This window comes from Somniosus microcephalus, unplaced genomic scaffold (assembly GCF_052327205.1).
Source record: "Somniosus microcephalus isolate GS21.2 unplaced genomic scaffold, FLI_Smic_1.0 unresolved_chr9, whole genome shotgun sequence".
Lineage (NCBI taxonomy): Eukaryota > Metazoa > Chordata > Chondrichthyes > Squaliformes > Somniosidae > Somniosus > Somniosus microcephalus.
Window position 1 is genome coordinate 27331975 of NW_028225187.1, and position 23770 is coordinate 27355744.

The 23770-nt window shown below is 47.9% G+C and overlaps 1 protein-coding gene across 1 annotated transcript in view; it reads left to right on the forward strand.

Moving 5' to 3' along the window:
• The window catches only part of LOC147084975 (NACHT, LRR and PYD domains-containing protein 3-like), a 112938-nt gene extending 94414 nt beyond the window's left edge, over window positions 1-18524 (forward strand). The window contains exons 8-12 of the mRNA XM_085979691.1: window positions 7701-7787; window positions 7926-8096; window positions 8238-8408; window positions 8550-8717; window positions 8890-18524. Of these exons, the coding sequence (XP_085835817.1) occupies window positions 7701-7787; window positions 7926-8096; window positions 8238-8408; window positions 8550-8717; window positions 8890-9028 (736 nt within the window). The 3' untranslated portion in view covers window positions 9029-18524. The remainder of the gene's footprint in view (window positions 1-7700; window positions 7788-7925; window positions 8097-8237; window positions 8409-8549; window positions 8718-8889) is intronic.
• Window positions 18525-23770: the final 5246 nt, after the last annotated feature.

The window sequence follows — 23770 nt, forward strand, 5'->3', positions numbered from 1 at the left end:
ATGTTGGGTCTGTCAGCGCTGAGCAGACCTGACACGTAGCGGTGGGGGAGGCAATTCAGGTCATTATGACCATGTTAACAAAGGATTAACAACTATTTTGAGCTCACCTTCAGAGTTTTCCAGGTCACCCACGTGGTCCACGCTGCTCGGGGATCACGTCAGGTAAGCAGGGCGGGAGTTGAAAGGCCATGGAATCATTTCATTACTTGACAGCTGGAAATGTGCTATAAAAGCTCCCATCTTGCAGCAGTTCACTTTCCAAGCTCAGAAGCTGTTGCTTACTGTATTTGGAAGACAGATTGAGCTTTATGCAGATTGCAAGGGTTTGGAGCAAACTCTCTATCCAGTGTCACCTCATTGGAACAACCTCTCTCACCATTGACAGATTGCATGTGGCATCTCAAGTTCACCTGCCATCTATTACATCAGCATGGGTATGGTTTATACTGTCTTACCTTGTGCCTCAGAGTCCCACCACCATCAGCCCCAACACCCGCAGCACCAGTCATACCAGCAGCACCAACAACAACCCCAACCTGTTCCACAACTCCTGATGCTGCACAGCACAGAGGGCATCAACACCCGGCCACATTGCTGACCGGGTCGCCAGAGATGGCCTCACAATGGGCAGAGTTTCTTCACTTGACGCTGCATGCCCTGGATGACCCATGATGCACCAGGTTGGCACCAGCCCACACCAACAACACAAATTATCCCTACAATGCCCAAACCATTCCTGTCACACTCATCAGCATTGCGGGGGGTTCCGTTATGTCACACCATTCATTGCAACTCAATAAGCCACTTCCAAACGTGCACACAAGTATGTCCAAGAACGGAAAGTGTTGAAAATAAAGATTTCAATGTTTGACACCACATTAACAGAAACTTCGCATGAACTTTGGCTAAAACACGCAACTGCCTACCCTTGTGTGTTGGTTGGTCTGATTGGACTAGGATGAGGGTCTGTGTGAGGGGTGGCTTGTGAGATGGGGATGTGATAATATAGAGAGAGATGGGTGGAGGTGCAAGGTAAGTTGGTGTGAGTAAGGATGTTCAGGAGTAGGTTAGGGAAGGCAGAGTGATGGGGATGTGATGAGAGGCACAGCAGGATGAGGTTGAGGGTGGCTTCGCAGTAACGTTTTGTGATCTACTCAAACCATTGAAAGGTTTGCACAACTGCAGGCTGGTCCTCCTGACGACATCCCTGCTTGATCCTATCGAAATCTCGACTCAACGAGACTGAAACGATCAGCTCCGGTAGATGTTCTTTTAATAAATTTTTACTTGCCGCAAGGAGAGCGTCCCGCTAAGTCAAAGGCTAAGCAGAGACTCTCTCCAGAATTACAGATTAACAACATATTTATACAGTAAAGTAAACAGGCTATGGTTTCATCATGTGTCTTTCAAGTCAGACAAAGGGACAAAGAGTTCTTCAATCCTTAACTTAGTTTCTACATATTTCTAAAGTCTGGTGTAGCGAAAGACTATTCATAATACAATGGGTAGCTATTTATTCAAGACTATTTAATTAAGACTATCAGAACTGTTTGGAATGGAGATATACTCAAACAGTGTGTTTCTTCTATTATCTGGTGGACAAGCCTCTGGCCAGGTGGTTTGTGTAAGGTTACCTTTACTCATGTAAATGGTCTTTGTTTACAACGCAGATTAGCAACTGTTTACAGTGTTTAGTCAAGGTTAACATGTTTAAGGAAGGAATAGAGGACATTTCTGCAGAGGCTTCTAGGAGGACTGGGACTCCATGTTGTTTGTCAAAAAGGGGCACATGTAACTATATTCAGTTTTAAAAGGTACATTCCCACAATCCCCACTGTGCAATGTGCAACCAGGCTGTGTGGGTCTCTCTCACCCCTTGGAAGTGACGAGAACCTCCCTGCGGGCTGTGGCTCCCTCCATAATCATCGAGAGGGAGTTCTGGGAGAGCCTGGGTGCAGCCGAGCTCCTCTGTGCTGATGTTGTCAGTGTTTGTAGAACCTCAATACTGTAGAACACAGAGCACAATGGGCAAAGTCAATGTGTGTGTCATCAAATGAGGTCATCAAACCCGCTTCCCCCAAATCCCCAGAGTGAGGCCGCGACCCCCAACCTGAACCGACCCCCGCCCAACCGTCCACCGACCCCGGCCCCGCCCAACCCTCCACCGACCCCAACCCCGGCACCACCCGACCCTCCACCGACCCCGGCCCCACCCGACCCTCCACCGACCCCGGCCCCACCTGACCATCCACTGACCCCGGCCTCACCCGACCCTCCACCGACCCCACCCGACCCTCCACCGGCCCCGCCCAACCCTCCACCAACCCCACCCAACCCTCCACCGACCCCAACCCAACCCTCCACCGACCCCAACCCCGGCACCACCCGATCCTCCACCGACCCCACCTGACCCTCCACCGACGCTGGCCCCAACCGACCCCGACCCGACCCGACAATCCACCGACCCCGGCCCCACCCGACCCTCCACCGACCCCGGCCCCACCTGACCATCCACTGACCCCGGCCTCACCCGACCCTCCACCGACCCCGGCCCCGCCCAACCCTCCACCGACCCCGCCCAACCCTCCACCGACCCCACCCAACCCTCCACCCAACCCAACCCTCCACCGACTGATGCGCTATCAATTACTCATAAAAGACTGAGAGTTAGAAGAGTAACCAAAGGCTTTTATTAACAACAGAATGGAGGTCTGCCTCGCGTGGTCGACCGGTCCATGATACTAAGGGCTGGGGAGCAGTCACCTTTATACTAGGACCTGTGGGAGGAGTCAGCCGAGGCATGTCCAGGCATGTACACAGTGGAATACAAACAGGACAAACAGGAATACAAACAGTGGTTTACCACATTCACCCCTTGTTTAAAATTGAGTCCGGCGGGGTGAAGTGTATTAAAAGTTAGTGTATTGGAGTCTCTCCGGAGGTCTTGTCTGCCGCTGTGATCTGCGTGGCGACGGCAGGGGTAGTGAAGTTTCCGGCGTCGAGTCCAGCGTAGGCTGTGGCACAGGCGTGTCGTCCTCGTAGATGTCGAGCGGGTCGCGGGGCCCAGGCCTGCCGTCTGCTGGGGCTGGATATCGGATCGTGGGGGGGGGTGGTAGTGGGTAGTGGGTTACTGCGGCCCCCGAGGGTGCAAGGTCTCTTATGGAGACTGTGTCCTCCCGCCCGTCCGGGTATGCGATGTAAGCATACTGGGGGTTGGCGTGGAGGAGGTCGACCCTCTCGACCAGGGGGTCCGTTTTATGGGTCCTCACGTGTCTTCTCAGTAGGACCGGCCCTGGGGACGTCAGCCATGGCGGTAGCGATGTCCCCGATGTGGACTTCCTTGGGAAGACAAACATTTTCTCATGAGGGGTGGCGTTAGTGGCAGTGCAGAGCAGTGACCGAATAGAGTGGAGCGCATCGGGGAGCACATCCTGCCAGCGGGAGGTTGGAAGGCCCCTAGACTTTAAGGCTAGCAGGACGGCCTTCCAAACTGTCGCATTTTCTCTTTCCACCTGTCCGTTCCCCCGGGGGTTGTAACTGGTGGTCCTGCTTGTGGCAATACCCCTAGTTAGCAGGTACTGACGGAGTTCGGCGCTCATAAACGATGAGCCCCGGTCGCTATGGATATAGCTGGGGAAGCCGAACAGGGTGAAGAGGTTGTTCAGACATTTAATGACCGTGGCACTGGTCATGTCCGGGCAGGGGAAGGCGAACGGGAAACGGGAGTACTCATCAATAATATTGAGGAAGTACACATTGCGGTCGGAGGAGGGGAGAGGCCCTTTAAAATCGACGCTCAGGCGCTCGAAGGGGCGAGTGGCTTTTATCAGGTGGGCCCTGTCTGGTCTATAAAAGTGCGGTTTGCACTCAGCGCAGACTTGGCAGTTCCTGGTCATGGTCCTGACCTCCTCAATAGAGTAAGGCAGGTTGCGGGCCTTGATGAAGTGGAAGAACCTGGTGACCCCCGGGTGGCAGAGGTCATTGTGGAGGGCCCGCAGTCTATCGATCTGCGCGCTGGCGCAGGTGCCACGCGATAGCGCATCCGGGGGTTCATTTAGCTTCCCGGGCCGGTACAAGATCTCGTAGTTGTAGGTGGAAAGTTCGATTCTCCACCTCAAGATCTTGTCATTTTTGATTTTGCCCCTCTGCTTGTTGTTAAACATAAAAGCAACTGAACGCTGGTCAGTGAGCAGGGTAAATCGTTTTCCGGCCAGGTAGTGCCTCCAATGACGCACAGCCTCCACAATCGCCTGGGCCTCCTTCTCAACAGCGGAGTGTCTGGTCTCCGGGCCTTGGAGGGTTCGTGAAAAGAAGGCCACGGGTCTCCCCGCCTGATTGAGGGTAGCGGCCAGGGCAAAGTCAGACGCGTCGCTTTCCACCTGGAAGGGGATGGATTCGTCCACTGCGTGCATGGTGGCTTTGGCAATGTCCTCCTTGATACGGTGGAAGGCTAAGCGGGCCTCTGCCGTCAAGGGAAAAGAGGTGGACTTGATCAGCGGACGGGCCTTGTCCGCATAGTAGGGGACCCACTGGGCGTAATAGGAGAAAAACCCTAGGCACCTCTTCAGGGCCTTGAGGCAGTGGGGCAGTGGAAGTTCCATAAGGGGACGCATCCGGTCGGGGTCGGGGCCGATGACTCCGTGTTCCACAACACAGCCAAGGATGGCGAGGCGGTTTGTGCGGAATATGCACTTCTCCTTGTTATATGTCAGGTTTAGGAGTTGGGCGGTGCGGAGGAATTTTTCGAGGTTTGCGTCATGGTCCTGCAAGTCACGGCCGCAGATGGTCACATTGTCCAGATATGGGAAAGTGGCCTGCAACGCATTTTGATCTACCATCCGGTCCATCTCCCTTTGGAAGACGGAGACCCCGTTGGTGACGCCAAAGGGAACCCTAAGGAAGTGATAGAGGCGGCCGTTTGCCTCAAAGGCAGTGTACTGGCGGTCCTCAGGGCGGATGGGGAGCTGGTGGTACGCTGATTTCAGGTCAATGGTCGAGAAGACGCGGTACTGCGCGATCTGGTTGACCATATCAGCTATACGGGGGAGTGGGTAGGCGTCCAGCAGGGTGTAGCGATTTATTGTCTGGCTGTAGTCGATGACCAGGCGCTGCTTCTCGCCGGTCTTAACGACCACAACCTGGGCTCGCCAGGGGCTGGTGCTGCCCTCAATAATCCCTTCTTTCAGGAGCCGCTCCACTTCGGTTTTAATGAAAACCCTGTCCCCAGCACTGTATCGCCTGCTCTTTGTGGCGATGGGCTTACAGTCGGGGGTGAGGTTAGCAAACAGTTGGGGGGGGGGTGACTCTGAGTGTGGAGAGGTTGCACCTGGTGCGCGGCGGGCAGTTTGGAAGCTGCTGGCTGCGGACTGTGAGTGGGGGTAGGGGTCCACCGTACGCCATCGTAACACTTTTAAGGTGGCACTGAAAATCTAACCCCAGCAGGACGGCAGCGCAGAGGTCAGGCAGGACCAGAAGTTTAAAATGATCGTACACGGTCCCGTCTACTACGAGTGTCACCACGCAGTAGCCGCCGATGTCCGCCGACTGGGACTCGGAGGCCATAGAAATCCGCTGTTGCGCAGGCAGGACTGGGAGAGAGCAACGCCGCACCGTGTCGGGGTGGATGAAGCTCTCCGTGCTCCCAGAGTCAAAAAGGCAGATTGTATCGTGACCATTTACCTTAATGTCCATTGTGGAACTGGCCAGTTGGTGCGGTCTCGCTTGGTCCAGTGTAACGGATGCCAGCGTAGGGGTCGGTGTGTCGCTGCGGGTATCAGATGAGGCGGTGTCGGGGGCCTGCTGCGTCCCGGCTGTCGTCCAAGATGGCGGCGTCCATGATCCCCATGTGGCTGGAGGCGTCCAAAATGGCTGCTGTACCGGTGATCCGCACATGGCCGGGGAGGTCCAAGATGGCGGCCCGCATGGCCCACACGCGGCGCTGCTGGGGTTCGGGGTGGCTTTGGCCCTGCAGACGCTAGCGTAGTGTCCCTTCTTCCCGCAGCCCGAGCAGATCGCGTTTTTCGCCGGGCAGCGCGCTCTGGGGTGTTTTGCCTGGCCACAGAAGTAGCATTTCTGGCCTTGGGGCACTGCTGTCTGGCCTTGGGACACTGCTGCGGTAGTTGGGCCGTTGTTGGGGTGTGGCTGGGGTGGCACGGCGCTATGAGGCGGTCCTACCGTGTCCCAGGCTGTCATTCCCCGCGGCGTCCACGGTGCAGAGGAGTAGGCATCCATGCCCTGGTAGGCTGCATCCAACGATAGTGCGAGTTCAGAGGCCTTGTTGAGGTCGAGGTTACTCTGCTCCAACAGTCGCTGTCGGGTGTAATTGGATCTGTGGCCCGCTACAAAAGCGTCCCGGATAAGTTCCTCTGTGTACACGGCGGCCTTTACATCCTTACAACCACAGGCCCGGCCAAGCACAGACAGTGCCTGAAGGTATTCCACGGTCGATTCCCCAGGTTGTTGTTTACGACTCCCCAGGAGGTGCCTGGCGTACACTTCGTTCACTGGGCGCGTGTACTGGTCCTTGAGGAGCTTGATAGCGTCCGCGTACGAGGTCGCGTCTTGGATGACCGAGTACACTCGGTGGTTCACTTTGGAGGTCAGGACATCCAGTTTGTCCTCGTCCGATTTGATTGCTTCGGAGGCGGTCAGGAATTTTTCGAAACACTTAAGCCAGTGAGTAAACTTGGTGGATGAGTCCGCCTCCCGATGATCTAAGTCCAGGCATGCTGGTGTGAGGATCTTCTCCATTATAAAATGTTGTTAATAAAATTGATGCGCTATCAATTACTCATAAAAGACAGAGTTAGAAGAGTAACCAAAGGCTTTTATTAACAACAGAATGGAGGTCTGCCTCGCGTGGTCGACCGGTCCATGATACTAAGGGCTGGGGAGCAGTCACCTTTATACTAGGACCTGTGGGAGGAGTCAGCCGAGGCATGTCCAGGCATGTACACAGTGGAATACAAACAGGACAAACAGGAATACAAACAGTGGTTTACCACACCGACCCCAACCCCGGCACCACCCGACCCTCCACCGACCCCACCTGACCCTCCACCGACGCTGGCCCCAACCGACCCCGACCCGACCCTCCACCGACCCCGGCCCCACCCGACCCTCCACCGACCCCGGCCCCACCTGACCATCCACTGACCCCGGCCTCACCCGACCCTCCACCGACCCCACCCGACCCTCCACCGACCCCGGCCCCACCTGACCCTCCACCGACCCCAGCCCCACCCAACCCTCCACCGACCCCACCCAACCCTCCACCGACCCCAACCCAACCCTCCACCGACCCCACCTGACCCTCCACCGACGCTGGCCCCAACCGACCCCGACCCGACCTGACCCTCCACCGAACCCAGCCCCAACCGACCCTCCCCCGGCCCTACCCGACCCGACCCTCCACCGACCCCGGCCCCACCCGACACTCCACCGACACGACACCGCCAGAACCGGCCCCGCCCGAACCTACCCCGGCCCCACCCGAACCTCCACCGACCCTGGCCCGAACCTCCACCGACCCTGGCCCAATCCTCCACCCGACCCGACCTGCCCAGGGGGGAAATCGCGGGGGAAGCCGGGTGATTAATGTCCTGAAGTACTTTCAGTGATTGCTCTAATAACCAAGAGAGAAAAATATATCAGATCCGGGCTTTGATTCAGTTTGTTTCTCTCTCTCTGTTTGTGTTTAGACTGGGCGGCAATATACTGGGAGATTCAGGAGTGAAACTGCTGTCTGCGGCTCTGAGGAACCCGGACTGTAAAATACAGACACTGCGGTAAGTACCAGACTGTGTGAGATTGTGTTTATAATAACTGGATGTCTGACACTGAACATTATTAGTATCAGTAATAGTGTTATAAATAAACTCTGGTTATTTCCTCTGATTCCTGTTATTTCTCTCTCTGATCCCCAGTCTACGGGCTGTCGGTCTCACAGATTCTTGTGCCGAGGATCTCGCCTCCGCTCTCAGTACAAACCGCTCACTGACGGATCTGAACCTGAGTTATAATAAACTGGGAGATTCAGGAGTGAAACCACTGTCTGTGGCTCTGAGGAACCCGGACTGTAAAATACAGAAACTGGGGTAAGTACCAGACTGTGTGAGATTGTGTTTATAATAACTGGATGTCTGACACTGAACATTATTATTAGTATCAGTAATAGTGTTATAAATAAACTCTGGTTATTTCCTCTGATTCCTGTTATTTCTCTCTCTGATCCCCAGTCTACAGGCTGTCGGTCTCACAGATTCTTGTGCCGAGGATCTCGCCTCCGCTCTCAGTACAAACCGCTCACTGACGGATCTGAACCTGACTGATAATGAACTGGGAGATTCAGGAGTGAAACTACTGTCTGCGGCTCTGAGGAACCCGGACTGTAAAATACAGACACTGGAGTAAGTACCAGACTGTGTGAGATTGTGTTTATAATAACTGGATGTCTGACACTGAACATTATTATTAGTATCAGTAATAGTGTTATTAATAAACTCTGGTTATTTCCTCTGATTCCTGTTATTTCTCTCTCTGATCCCCAGTCTACAGGCTGTCGGTCTCACAGATTCTTGTGCCGAGGATCTCGCCTCCGCTCTCAGTACAAACCGCTCACTGACGGATCTGGACCTGGGATCAAACTCCTTCACAGACCGATCTGTCCCCGCTCTCCGCCGCCTCATACTGACCTGCAGGAGTCTGGAGCGGATCTGGTGAGTGTTTGTGTTAATGTTTAATGTAATAAATAAAATATCAATGGGATTCAGTCACTTTTCTATGTAATATTTGTCTGTAATAATGATTGAAATATTAACCCCAGTCTCGCGGTTATTTACACTGATGTTTAATCTGTTTATTTCCTGTTTAATCTTCAATCTGTTTCAGGCTGTTGCGGAATCAGTTCAGTTTAACTGGAGAGAGACTCCTGAAGGCGCTGCAGGAAACCAGACCCGGACTGATTGTGTGGATGAGAACAGTTCAAGTGATGACGTCACTGCTCCCAGTGTGTGAACAGTCCAAGTGATGACGTCACTGCTCCCATTGTGTGAACATTCCAAGTGATGACGTCACTGCTCCCAGTGTGTGAACAGTCCAAGTGATGACGTCACTGCTCCCATTGTGTGAACATTCCAAGTGATGATGTCACTGCTCCCATTGTGTGAACATTCCAAGTGATGACGTCACTGCTCCCGTTGTGTGAACATTCCAAGTGATGATGTCACTGCTCCCATTGTGTGACCATTCCAAGTGATGACGTCACTGCTCCCATTGTGTGACCATTCCAAGTGATGATGTCACTGCTCCCATTGTGTGACCATTCCAAGTGATGACGTCACTGCTCCCATTGTGTGACCATTCCAAGTGATGACGTCACTGCTCCCATTGTGTGACCATTCCAAGTGATGACGTCACTGCTCCCATTGTGTGAACAGTCCAAGTGATGACGTCACTGCTCCCATTGTGTGAACATTCCAAGTGATGACGTCACTGCTCCCATTGTGTGAACATTCCAAGTGATGACGTCACTGCTCCCATTGTGTGACCATTCCAAGTGATGACGTCACTGCTCCCATTGTGTGACCATTCCAAGTGATGACGTCACTGCTCCCATTGTGTGACCATTCCAAGTGATGATGTCACTGCTCCCATTGTGTGACCATTCCAAGTGATGACGTCACTGCTCCCATTGTGTGACCATTCCAAGTGATGACGTCACTGCTCCCATTGTGTGACCATTCCAAGTGATGACGTCACTGCTCCCATTGTGTGACCATTCCAAGTGATGACATCACTGCTCCCATTGTGTGAACATTCCAAGTGATGACGTCACTGCTCCCATTGTGTGAACATTCCAAGTGATGATGTCACTGCTCCCATTGTGTGACCATTCCAAGTGATGACGTCACTGCTCCCATTGTGTGAACAGTCCAAGTGATGACGTCACTGCTCCCATTGTGTGAACAGTCCAAGTGATGACGTCACTGCTCCCATTGTGTGAACAGTCCAAGTGATGCTGTCACTGCTCCAATTGTGTGACCATTCCAAGTGATGACGTCACTGCTCCCATTGTGTGAACATTCCAAGTGATGATGTAACTGCTCCCATTGTGTGACCATTCCAAGTGATGATGTCACTGCTCCCATTGTGTGACCATTCCAAGTGATGCTGTCACTGCTCCCATTGTGTGACCATTCCAAGTGATGATGTCACTGCTCCCATTGTGTGAACAGTCCAAGTGATGCTGTCACTGCTCCCATTGTGTGATCATTCCAAGTGATGACGTCACTGCTCCCATTGTGTGGACATTCCAAGTGATGACGTCACTGCTCCCATTGTGTGACCATTCCAAGTGATGACATCACTGCTCCCATTGTGTGAACATTCCAAGTGATGACCTCACTGCTCCCATTGTGTGACCATTCCAAGTGATGACATCACTGCTCCCATTGTGTGAACATTCCAAGTGATGACCTCACTGCTCCCATTGTGTGACCATTCCAAGTGATGATGTCACTGCTCCCATTGTGTGAACATTCCAAGTGATGACGTCACTGCTCCCATTGTGTGACCAGTCCAAGTGATGACGTCACTGCTCCCATTGTGTGACCATTCCAAGTGATGACGTCACTGCTCCCATTGTGTGACCATTCCAAGTGATGACATCACTGCTCCCATTGTGTGACCATTCCAAATGATGATGTCACTGCTCCCATTGTGTGACCATTCCAAGTGATGACGTCACTGCTCCCATTGTGTGACCATTCCAAGTGATGACGTCACTGCTCCCATTGTGTGAACATTCGAAGTGATGACGTCACTGCTCCCATTGTGTGACCATTCCACGTGATGATGTCACTGCTCCCATTGTGTGAACATTCCAAGTGATGACGTCACTGCTCCCATTGTGTGAACATTCCAAGTGATGATGTCACTGCTCCCATTGTGTGACCATTCCAAGTGATGACATCACTGCTCCCATTGTGTGACCATTCCAAGTGATGACCTCACTGCTCCCATTGTGTGACCATTCCAAGTGATGACGTCACTGCTCCCATTGTGTGATCATTCCAAGTGATGACGTCACTGCCCCCATTGTGTGATCATTCCAAGTGATGATGTCACTGCTCCCATTGTGTGAACATTCCAAGTGATGATGTCACTGCTCCCATTGTGTGAACATTCCAAGTGATGACGTCACTGCTCCCATTGTGTGACCATTCCAAGTGATGATGTCACTGCTCCCATTGTGTGAACATTCCAAGTGATGACGTCACTGCTCCCATTGTGTGACCATTCCAAGTGATGATGTAACTGCTCCCATTGTGTGACCATTCCAAGTGATGATGTCACTGCTCCCATTGTGTGACCATTCCAAGTGATGATGTCACTGCTCCCATTGTGTGACCATTCCAAGTGATGACGTCACTGCTCCCATTGTGTGACCATTCCAAGTGATGATGTCACTGCTCCCATTGTGTGACCATTCCAAGTGATGACGTCACTGCTCCCATTGTGTGACCATTCCAAGTGATGACGTCACTGCTCCCATTGTGTGACCATTCCAAGTGATGACATCACTGCTCCCATTGTGTGACCATTCCAAGTGATGACATCACTTCTCCCATTGTGACCATTCCAACTGATGACGTCACTGCTCCCATTCTGTGAACATTCCAAGTGATGATGTCACTGCTCCCATTGTGTGACCATTCCAAGTGATGATGTCACTGCTCCCATTGTGTGACCATTCCAAGTGATGACGCCACTGCTCCCATTGTGTGAACATTCCAAGTGATGATGTCACTGCTCCCATTGTGTGACCATTCCAAGTGATGACGCCACTGCTCCCATTGTGTGACCATTCCAAGTGATGACGTCACTGCTCCCATTGTGTGACCATTCCAAGTGATGACGTCACTGCTCCCATTGTGTGACCATTCCACGTGATGACGTCACTGCTCCCATTGTGTGACCATGCCAAGCGATGACGTCACTGCTCCCATTGTGTGAACATTCCAAGTGATGATGTCACTGCTCCTATTTCCCACATCACAGCATTTGCTTTTGATGCAGAATAGAAAGCCTGTTTCTGTAGGCCGCAAAATAAAAACTTAAAATACTGAAAACTGACTGTTTGCTTTTAAACTGCCAAGCAGAGCAGAGCAATGTTAGAAATGAACTGTCTTTCATTGCTGACAGTGATTTGTGGCCATTTTAAGGCTGGCCTGTGTGTTTCTGTGTGTGTGTGTGTGAGAGAGAGAGAGAGACAGACAGCAAAAGCTGGTGTGTATGCAGGGCTTGTCTGTGTTCCAGTTATCTGCTGTGCGCATTGGTACTGCATCTCATGTCTGAAAAAACAGAAAGTGTACACCATTAGATCATAGTGATTTAATTCCAGACTGCTGTTGTGGGATCTTACATTGCCTTTCTTTCAAGAATTTTGTAAATATCAAATCTACATCTATACATCAAGCCATTTGATATTTTTCTGGACTGGACTTTATTGGGGAATGTTTGTGGAGTGTTTCATGTGTAGAAGTGCATCAGCATAGATATATATATCCACACATATTAGTATAAAATAAGCACACATACTCTGTTATATTAAAATGGAGTCTGGAACGTTCAGCAGGCCAAAATGGCTTCACACAGTACAAAATAAGGGGAAACAGGCAGGCCCATATTAGGAAGCGGTTTAAGGAAGAGGATGTGACTCCTTTGTAGCTTGTAGGCTAGACAGTTCCATAAACAAGATAAGCTTAGCAGAACAAATTAATGATAACCGAAGGACATGTACTGTAAACATTCGTATGAATGTCCAGAACCAAAGTGAGAGACAAACCGTCTCCATTGTATAAAATTAATTAACTTTATCTAAAGGTATTCCTGCATCATGACTTTTGATTATCTATTGGCTAACCTTATCTTAAGACACCGAGGCTCTGCTGACCCTTTAGTCATCTTCTTGTTGACCTTAAACATTCCTTACTCATCTCTTTCTTAATGTTATTAATTGTGTCTCAATACCATACCATGTGATAAAAGGTTTTGATCTTTGTGTATAAAAAGAGGTGTTTTTGTCCATGTATTCGGAGAAGTCACGATAGCCTTTGCCTACGTGAAGCTCCCCTTGCTAGCAAGTAATTAAATAAAGTCTGCCTTTGACGATCACTTTGTTTCACAGAGTCTTATTGAACAGTCGAAACTTCGACAGTTTCTTGGAGGTTCCACCGAGATCGCTTGCTGCCTTTCGGTAAGTCACGGACAAGGACACCATACTTTGCTAACGACAAATCCTGAATGGCCATAAGTGAGGTTTTCTCACAGAAAAGGATTTCTCTTTAGATACATAGTTGGTGTAGTCTGTCACTTCCGACAGGAGCACTGCGATCTGTTAAGACTCGTGTGTTTGGAACTTGAGTTAACTTGTGTAACCTTTTGCCTCTTTTATCTTGACATTAAAAGGAAGAGGATACTGCCGGTTCAGGTTTCAAAACTGTCGGACAAAGGGAGACAGCAGAAAGGTCGCGACCAGGTTGAGTTCCGGAATATATGTGAGTGTACTGTGAAGGGATTAGCCTGAAGGACAGACACAGAAAGAAAGAAATAAGGGTACCAGAGGGCCTGTGAAGAGACTAGCTCGAAGGATAGGCAGAGAGTGCACAGTGACGTAAATCTGTGAAGGGACTACCTAGTAATCCCGAAGGATAGATTGGTAGTTAGAATAAGGATAAGCATAGCATAAGGATTCAGGAATAGAACACAACTGTTTTGTAAGATAACGCTTATATGTTATATGCATATGTAAAATTGTAAAGATTAAAAAAAAACTGTTAGTGACTGAGTTGATCGACTAGGACAAGGAAGTGCCTGCCTCAAACGCGCAGCCTTAGACCGGTTGTTAAGAGGGGAAATCCCCCACGCGAAGGTCAGGACCCTGAAGTGGGCGGAGAGGCATAAAGGCACTTAGGATCGTGATACTCAGTCATTAGTTGTCAAAAGCTTGTAAAATAAGGCCTCGATCTGTAGAGCGTACCACGCAGATCGAGAAAACTGTCGGATTGTAATTTAGCTTTTGTAGAAAGCCTGCATAACTGTACCTACGTTATTTCATGTCTGAGTTCTTTTGTGTATCTGTTTGGACCTTCAAGTTATTCCTTAGTATTTTTCTTGATTGTTATTATTGTATGTTATTGTTCATCGCTCTCAGCACTTTGGTCATCCTGTAGGGGTCGTAAGAGGGTTGAGGGTAAAACTTGCGACCCAGAACAAGTGCAGCTAGTGGAAATTGAGAACTAACTAGGATGGGAGCTGCACAAAGCAAGGTCCCCGAAAGGGGAACCTCAGCTTTCCATATTTTTCAAAATTGTGGCCGATCATCCACAAATGATTTACCTAAATGGTCTAATTGGACCAAGAATGACAAATACCCATTCCCTATAGACGGAACCTTTAATTTAGACAGAATAACATGTCTAGAGAATTGCCTCGTAACTAGAGACCCGCAGAGAAAAGGAAAAAAAAAAGGAAGTAAATTGGTCAGCCTTCTCAGATTGGAAAAAGGAAGCAGAGAGGCGACGCGAACGAAGTATAGAAGTTAGTAAACATAATAAAAAGAGGGATGAGATTAATCAGGAACAGAATAAACAACAAAAAGTTAAACAAATCAGGGTTGGCAAGGTCCACAAAATTTATGCGGAAACAGAAATACCCAAGCCCAGGTTCACACTCGTCCACAGACTAATTGGACAACTAGCAATCCCTGGGGAAATCAAAGTGGCCCAAACGAAGAGTTTGGACAAAATCCAAATTGTTCAGCATGACGTTACTTAGAGCCCACCCCAGACATTGCCCAGGAACAACAGGCTGTGGTACAATTGCCTGCAGTATCATTAAATTCTTAAGAAGAGCCATTTATAAATTTAAATATGAATGGAACACAAGTTCCATTTTTTGGTAGACACTGGAGCAACTAATTCGCTCTTGACTAAACAATATGCAGTAGGAGCACCTTGTACCAATCAGAGTGTCAAGTGTGTAGGACTTTCAGGAACAACCCAGACTATGGTATGGCCCACTCCATTGGATGTACAGATGAAAGACTTTCATGAACAGCATGCATTCTTATTTGAAGACGTTCCTATCAACTTATTAGGAAGAGATTTGTTGTGTAAAATGAAAGCAGTGATATCATGTATGGAAAAAGGACTGAAGGTATATGTTCCAACTGACAGATGTGGGATGTACCCATTGCAGGTCCACAATTCTCCTATTTTGTATTGTTGAACTAACCATGATGACAACCTCAGTAAACAATTACTGATGGCTGTGGGAGCATTGCAGTATGCCACAAGATCAGTATCAGAATACCAGAAGCAGTTTAATTTGGGACATTGGCATGATAAATTGCACTGTACAGCCTATTATGACAAAATGGGAGAAGATCTAGAAGTGGCAATTAATTACAAGCCCTTTCTGCATCAGAAATATTCACTTAAAATCCGAAGAATTTTAATTGGGCAAGAAGGAATAGCGTCACCAATCTTGTTGACCCAAACAGCATGGGAATTATTCAGGGTAAAAGACTCTAAGCCACACTGTACACTAGCAGTGGCGCATGAATTCAAACCTTCTGATCTAGGACAGATGGTCCTACGCCTATCAAAAGCTGCAGTTCAACAGGAGTGGAGAATAAGTCAGGGTTGGTTCAAGACCTAAGAGCAGTTAACGAGTCTGTTCTCCCTGCCTATCCGGTGGTCCCAAACCCAGCCACCATCCTGACCAGTATACCTCCTAATTCAAGGTATTATATGGTCATTGATCTCTGCTCAGCCTTCTTCAGCATTCCTATTCACCAAGATTCCCAGTTCCTGTTTGCCTTCACGTTCAAAGGAACCCAATACACATGGACCAGGCTGCCACAAGGCTATACAGAAAGCTCAACTCTCTTTTCGCAGTGCCTCAAACATGATTTACAGAACATTGTCTTAACCGATGGGTTAACCCTCATACAGTAAGTAGACGACCTGCTAATTGCATCACCTACCCAAGAGGCATTGTGAATCAGTGACTCAGCTTATCACTAAGCCTCGTATAGACATTGTAGAAACTCCTCTGGACAATAGCGATTTTATATTTTATGTGGATGGATCAGCCCTCAGAGACGAAAAGGGCTCGCCAAAAAGTGCATATGCCATTTCCGATGATCATTCAATTATCCAAGTATGCTGACTACCATCTTTCTTTTCAGCACAACAAGCAGAACTGTTTGCCGTTACAAGAGCACGTATTTTAGCTACAGGAAAATCAGTGAATATTTATATTGACTCTCGGTATGCATTTGGAGTCACTCATAATTATGGTCAAATTTGAAAACTTAGAGGATTCCTGACTTCATCAGGATCTACAGTTAAAAATGCTGAACAAATTGATAACCTTTTAAAGGCTCTCCAGTGTCCTACAAAAATTGCTGTTATTAAATGCAAAGCATACACAGGCAATCAAGACCAGGCTTCTTTGGGCAATGATAGGGCGGATCGAGCAGCTAAGGCTGCTGCTCTTTCTGATACAGGGTCACAAGTGTCTGCATATGTTCTTAGAAATAAAGATCCAGACAATCCCCCACCCACAATTGATGACGTTTTGGCCTATCAATTACAGGCCAGTCCGGACGAAGTGTTAGCTTGGGTGAATGATTCTTGTTTTAAAACACCTGAAGGAGTATGGGTCTACCATGACGGCCGCATGGTGGCTTCCAAGTCAATACTCCCATGGATTGCCTGATGTGTCCACATGTTCACATGCAGGCAAAGGGGGGATGGCAGACTATATCACACAAACTTGGTATTCACCAGGCAGTGACAATTACAAAACAAATTAGTGAACAATGCATTACCTGCCAAACAATGAACCCAGGTAAAACGGAAAAGGTACAGGCTGCCTCCCACCCAAATCCAACAGGACCTTTTGTACATTTACAGATGGATTTTATTGAATTACCGGAATGTTTAGGATTTAAGTATGTATTAGTTATTGTAGATGTGTTTTCACGATGGATTGAAGCCTTTCCATGTAAAAAAAATGATGCAGTTACTGTTGCAAAATGTTTGTTAAAAGAAATTGTACCACGATTTGGTATACCTGCACAACTTTCAAGTGACAATGGACTTCTACTGCAGCTATCATCCACAGTCAGCGGGACTGGTAGAAAAATATAATGGTACGCTGAAGAATAAACTTTCTAAACTTTGCAATGAAACTGGACTTAAATGGGTCGAACTATTACCCCTAGCATTGATGATAATGCGAGCAGCAACTAACAGGACAACCGGACTATCGCCACAAGAGATTGTTATGGGACGACCCCTAAGACTGCCATTTTCAGCGTCACTTACGGTTAAGCAAATGGACATCCATAAAATGGATGAGAACATGTTAAATTATTGTATTGCATTAACTAGATGTACTTCCAGCTTTCACCAGCAGGTAAAAGAGGCGCAAACGGAACCAGCGGAAGGAAGGTGCCATAACTTGGAACCAGGAGATAACGTATACGTAAAGGTCTTCAAAAGAAAGAACGGACTACAGCCACGCTTTGAAGGGCCATACCAAGTACTCCTGACAACAAACACAGCTGTTAAAAACAAGGAAAGACCGACCTGGATACACGCATCCCATTGCAAGAAGGCACCAGACGGGGACATTTAAAAAAAAAAGGGACTTGAAACGATGAAATTATTGTTTACGCTGTATGTAATCATCGAGATGGTATGCGTAAGCTGTCAGATAACGAAGAACCCCGAAAGAAACGAGGACCGACAAAAGGGACTGAAAGAATTAATGTGGGCTATATTGTCCTAGGAAGGACAAAATGGGGGAATGTAGAAGTGCATCAGCATAGATATATATATCCACACATATTAGTATAAAATAAGCACACATACTCTGTTATATTAAAATGGAGTCTGGAACGTTCAGCAGGCCAAAATGGCTTCACACAGTACAAAATAAGGGGAAACAGGCAGGCCCATATTAGGAAGCGGTTTAAGGAAGAGGATGTGACTCCTTTGTAGCTTGCAGGCTAGACAGTTCCATAAACAAGATAAGCTTAGCAGAACAAATTAATGATAACCGAAGGACATGTACTGTAAACATTCGTATGAATGTCCAGAACCAAAGTGAGAGACAAACCGTCTCCGTTGTATAAAATGAATTAACTTTATCTAAAGGTATTCCTGCATCATGACTTTTGATTATCTATTGGCTAACCTTATCTTAAGACACCGAGGCTCTGCTGACCCTTTAGTCATCTTCTTGTTGACCTTAAACATTCCTTACTCATCTCTTTCTTAATGTTATTAATTGTGTCTCAATACCATACCATGTGATAAAAGGTTTTGATCTTTGTGTATAAAAAGAGGTGTTTTTGTCCATGTATTCGGAGAAGTCACGATAGCCTTTGCCTACGTGAAGCTCCCCTTGCTAGCAAGTAATTAAATAAAGTCTGCCTTTGACGATCACTTTGTTTCACAGAGTCTTATTGAACAGTCGAAACTTCGACACATGGCACATCCTGCTGTGGGATCTTACTCTCCCCTTCAGCCCAATCCAAACAAGACAAGACATTAGTTAAAGCAAAAGCATGTTTTAAATTTTTTAAATTATTTTCAGAATAATCCATTTGATTTTTTTCTGGACTGGGATTTATTGGGGAATGTGCTTGGGATGTTTTCAGAGCAAAAGCTGCTGAGCGATCTTTCCATTCATTTTATTACACTCCAGGCAAACCACAGAGAGGCAGACATTTAATTAACAGAAGTAAAGTATATATATATATTATTTATTCCTGATTGTATTTACTTCTTTTCACTCTCCCGGGCTTTCATTTCCTCTCGGGGACCCGGATTTCTGGGGCCTTGGCTTCACTTCTTCCTGTTGGATTGTCCTCATCAAACATGGCCGCACAGCCAGGAAGGGACATCATCAAAAATTGACACTCCCAGGCTGCACCCCTTTCAAAATGGATGTGAGAGTGTGAGTTTCTGTAAATTGTAGAGTCTGTGTGAGTGTGTCTGTATGTGAGTGGTTGCCTGTGTTTCTGTAAATTGCAGATTCTGTGTGAGTGTGTCTGTATGTGAGTGGGTGTCTGTGTGTCTGTAAATTGTAGAGTCTGTGTGAGTGTGTCTGTATGTGAGTGGGTGTCTGTGCAAATTGCAGAGTCTGTGTGAGTGTGTCTGTGAGTGGGTGTGCAAATTGCAGAGTCTGTGTGAGTGTGTATGTGAGTGGGTGTGTGCAAATTGCAGAGTCTGTGTGAGTGTGTCTGTGAGTGGGTGTGTGCAAATTGTAGAGTCTGTGTGAGTGTGTCTGTATGTGAGTGGGTGTCTGTGCAAATTGCAGAGTCTGTGTGAGTGTGTCTATGTGAGTGGGTGTGTGCAAATTGCAGAGTCTGAGTGTGTGTATGTGAGTGGGTGTCTGTGCAAATTGCAGAGTCTGTGTGAGTGTGTGATGTTACTGTAAATTTTAGTTCACTGTGGGTGGGAGGGAGACTGTGAGTGGCAGACAGACAGACAGTCACTGAGAGCGAGAGAGACATGAAATCAAAAGGCAAGTAGCAGAATAGAAAGCCTGTTTCTGTAGGCCACAAAGTGAAATGATAAGATACTGAAAACTGTCTTTTTGGCTTTAATCTTCCAACACGGCAGTCATCCCTCTGCAGGCTGTGAGTGTGTGAGAGGGAGAGGGCAAAAGTTGGTGTTTGTGTGAGATGTGGTCTGCTGTCTTATTACCTGCTGTTGTATTAAACCCTAGTGAATTCATTCTGGCCTGGTCCACATGTAATGCTGCTGTGTATCACTTTATTTCATTTTACTTCACTTCAAGACAGTCAGTGAGATACTGAAAAATGTCTTTGTGGACTGTCTGACAATAAAAGCTGCTCTGGGATCTTTGCATTCTCTTTATTCCATTCCACTCAAATCAAGACAAGGCAGGCTGGCAGGCAGTGAGAGAGACACATGGAATCAAGACAACCTGCAGAATAGAAATAAAAACAGGAAATGCTGGAAATACTCAGTATGTTAGTCAGCATCAGTGGAGATACAGAGAAACAGAGTAAATGTTTCAGCTCGATGACCTTTCATCAGAACCTTGCCAGAATCTGACAAAAGGCCATCGAGCTGAAACATTAACTCTGTTTCTCTCTCTCCACAGATGCTGCCTTACCTGCTGAGTATTTCCAGCATTTTCTGTTTTTATTTCAGATTTCCCACATCCACAGCATTTGCTTTTGATGCAGAATAGAAAGCCTGTTTCTGTAGGCCGCAAAATGAGAAGATAAAATACTGAAAACTGACTGACTGCTTTTAAACTGCCAAACAGAGCAGAGCAATGTTAGAAATCAACTTTCTTTCATTGCTGACTGTGATTTGTGGCAATTTTGCAAGCTGGCCTGTGTGTGTGTGTGAGAGAGAGACAAGAGACAGACAGCAAAAGCTGGTGTGTATGCAGGGCTTGTCTGTGTTCAAGTTATCTGCCGTGTGCTTTGGTACTGCATCTCATGTCTGAAAATATAGAAAATATATACCATTAGATCATACTGATTTAATTCCAGACTGCACTTTTGTGGGATCTTACTTTGCCTTTCTTTCAAGTATTTTGTAAAAAGCAAATCTACATCTATACATCAAGCCATTTGATATTTTTCTGGACTGGACTTTATAGGGGAATGTTTGTGGAGTGTTTCATGGCACATCCTGCTGTGGGATCTTTCTCTCCCCTTCATCCCAACCCAAACAAGACAAGATATTTGTAAAATAAAAGTATATTAGATATTTTTAAGTATTTTCAGAATAGTACATTTGATTTTTTTCTGGACTGGGCTTTATTGGGAATGTGCTTGGGAGGTTTTCAGAGCGAAAGCTTCTGTGTGATCTTTCCATCCATTTTATTACACTCCAGACAAACCACAGACAGGCAGACATTTAACTAACAGAAGTAAAATATATATATAATTATTTATTCCTGCATGTATTTACTTCTTTTCATCCTCCTGGGCTTTCATTTCCTCTCGGGGACCCAGATTTCTAGGGCCTCGGCTTCACTTCTTCCTGTTGAATGGTCCTCATCAAACATGGACGCACAACCAGGAAGTGACATCATCAAAAGTAGACACTCCCAGGCTGCACCCCTTTCAAAATGGATGTGTGTGTGTGATTCTGCAAATTGCAGAGTCTGTGTGAGTGTCTGTGTGTCTGCAAATTGCAGAGTCTGTGTGAGTGCCTGTGTGTCTGCAAATTGCAGAGTCTGTGTGAGTGTCTGTGTGTCTGCAAATTGCAGAGCCTGTGTGAGTGCCTGTGTGTCATGTTACTGTAAGTTTTAGTTCACTGGATGGGAGGGAGAGTGTGTGAGTGAGAGACAGACAGATAGATAGCCAGTGATGCAGAATAGAAAGCATTTTTCTGTAGGCCACAAAGTGAAAAGATAAGATACAGAAAAGTGTATTTTTGTTTTTAATTTTCCAACACGGCAGTCATCATTCTGCAGGCTGGCCAGGCTGTGTGTGTGTGAGAGAGGGAGAGAGCAAAAGCTGGTGTTTGTGTGAGATGTGATCTGCTGTCGTATTACCTGCAGTTGTTGTATTAAACCCTATTGATTTCATTCTTGGCTGGTCCACATGTAATGCTGCTGTGTATCACTTTATTTCATTTCACTTCACTTCAAAACAGACAGTCAGTCGGTGAGATACTGAAAAATGTCTTTGTGGACTTTCTGACAATAAAAGCTGCTTTGCGATCTTTGAATTATTTTTATTCCACTCCACACAAATCGAGACAAGACAGGCAGGCAATAAGAGAGACACATGAAATTAAGACAACAAGCAGAATAGAAATCAAAACAGAAAATGCTGGAAATACTCAGCAGGTCAGGCAGGGTCTGTGGAGAGAGGGAGAAACAAGAGTTAATGTTTCATTTCGATGACCTGTCGTCAGAACCTTGCCAGAATCTGACGAAAGGTCATCGAGCTGAATTAACTCTGTTTCTCTCTCTCGCCACAGATGCTGCCTGACCTGCTGAGTATTTGCAGCATTTTCTGTTTTTATTTCAGATTTCCAGCATCCGCGGTATTTTGCTTTTGATGCAGAGTAGAAAGCCTAATTCTGTAGGGCACAAAATGAAAAGATAAGTTACTGAAAAGTGTTGTTTTACTTTTAAACTGCCAAGCACAATAGAGCAATAGAGGCTGGTGTTGGGAGCAGTGAGACCCAGTGAGTATTTAAACTCACTTTCGCGGGCTTTCCTTGCAGAGGCTGGTGTCGGGAGCAGTGAGACTGGAGACCCAGTGAGTATTTAAACTCACTTTCACGGGCTTTCTGTGCAGAGGCTGGTGTCGGGAGCAGTGAGACCGGAGACCAGTGAGTATTTAAACTCGCTTTCGTGGGCTTTCCTTCCTTGCAGAGGCTGGTGTCGGGAGCGGTGAGACCGGAGACCAGTGAGTATTTAAACTCACTTTCGCGAGCTTTCCTTGCAGAGGCTGGTGTCGGGAGCAGTGAGACCGGAGACCCAGTGAGTATTTAAACTCACTTTCGCGAGCTTTCCTTGCAGAGGCTGGTGTCGGGAGCGGTGAGACCGGAGACCAGTGAGTATTTAAACTCACTTTCATGGGCTTTCCTTGCAGAGGCTGGTGTCGGGAGCGGTGAGACCGGAGACCCAGTGAGTATTTAAACTCACTTTCGCGGGCTTTCCTTGCAGAGTCTGGTGTCGGGAGCAGTGAGACCGGAGACCCAGTGAGTATTTAAACTCACTTTCGCGGGCTTTCCTTGCAGATGTTGGTGTCGGGAGCGGTGAGACCGGAGACCCAGTGAGTATTTAAACTCACTTTCGCGGGTTTCCCTTGCAGATGTTGGTGTCGGGAGCGGTGAGACCGGAGACCCAGTGAGTATTTAAACTCACTTTCCCGGGCTTTCCTTGCAGATGTTGGTGTCGGGAGCAGTGAGACCGGAGACCAGTGAGTATTTAAACTCACTTTCATGGGCTTTCCTTGCAGAGGCTGGTGTCGGGAGCGGTGAGACCGGAGACCCAGTGAGTATTTAAACTCACTTTCATGGGCTTTCCTTGCAGAGTCTGGTGTCGGGAGCAGTGAGACCGGAGACCCAGTGAGTATTTAAACTCACTTTCGCAGGTTTCCCTTGCAGAGTCTGGTGTCGGGAGCGGTGAGAGCGGAGACCCAGTGAGTATTTAAACTCACTTTCGCAGGTTTCCCTTGCAGAGTCTGGTGTCGGGAGCGGTGAGACCGGAGACCAGTGAGTATTTAAACTCACTTTTGCGGGCTTTCCTTGCAGAGTCTGGTGTCGGGAGCGGTGAGACCGGAGACCAGTGAGTATTTAAACTCACTTTTGCGGGCTTTCCTTGCAGATGTTGGTGTCGGGAGCGGTGAGACCGGAGACCAGTGAGTATTTAAACTCACTTTCGCGGGCTTTCCTTGCAGATGTTGGTGTCGGGAGCGGTGAGACCGGAGACCAGTGAGTATTTAAACTCACTTTCGCGGGCTTTCCTTGCAGATGTTGGTGTCGGGAGCGGTGAGACCGGAGACCAGTGAGTATTTAAACTCACTTTCCCGGGCTTTCCTTGCAGATGTTGGTGTCGGGAGCGGTGAGACCGGAGACCCAGTGAGTATTTAAACTCACTTTCCCGGGCTTTCCTTGCAGATGTTGGTGTCGGGAGCAGTGAGACCGGAGACCAGTGAGTATTTAAACTCACTTTCGCGGGC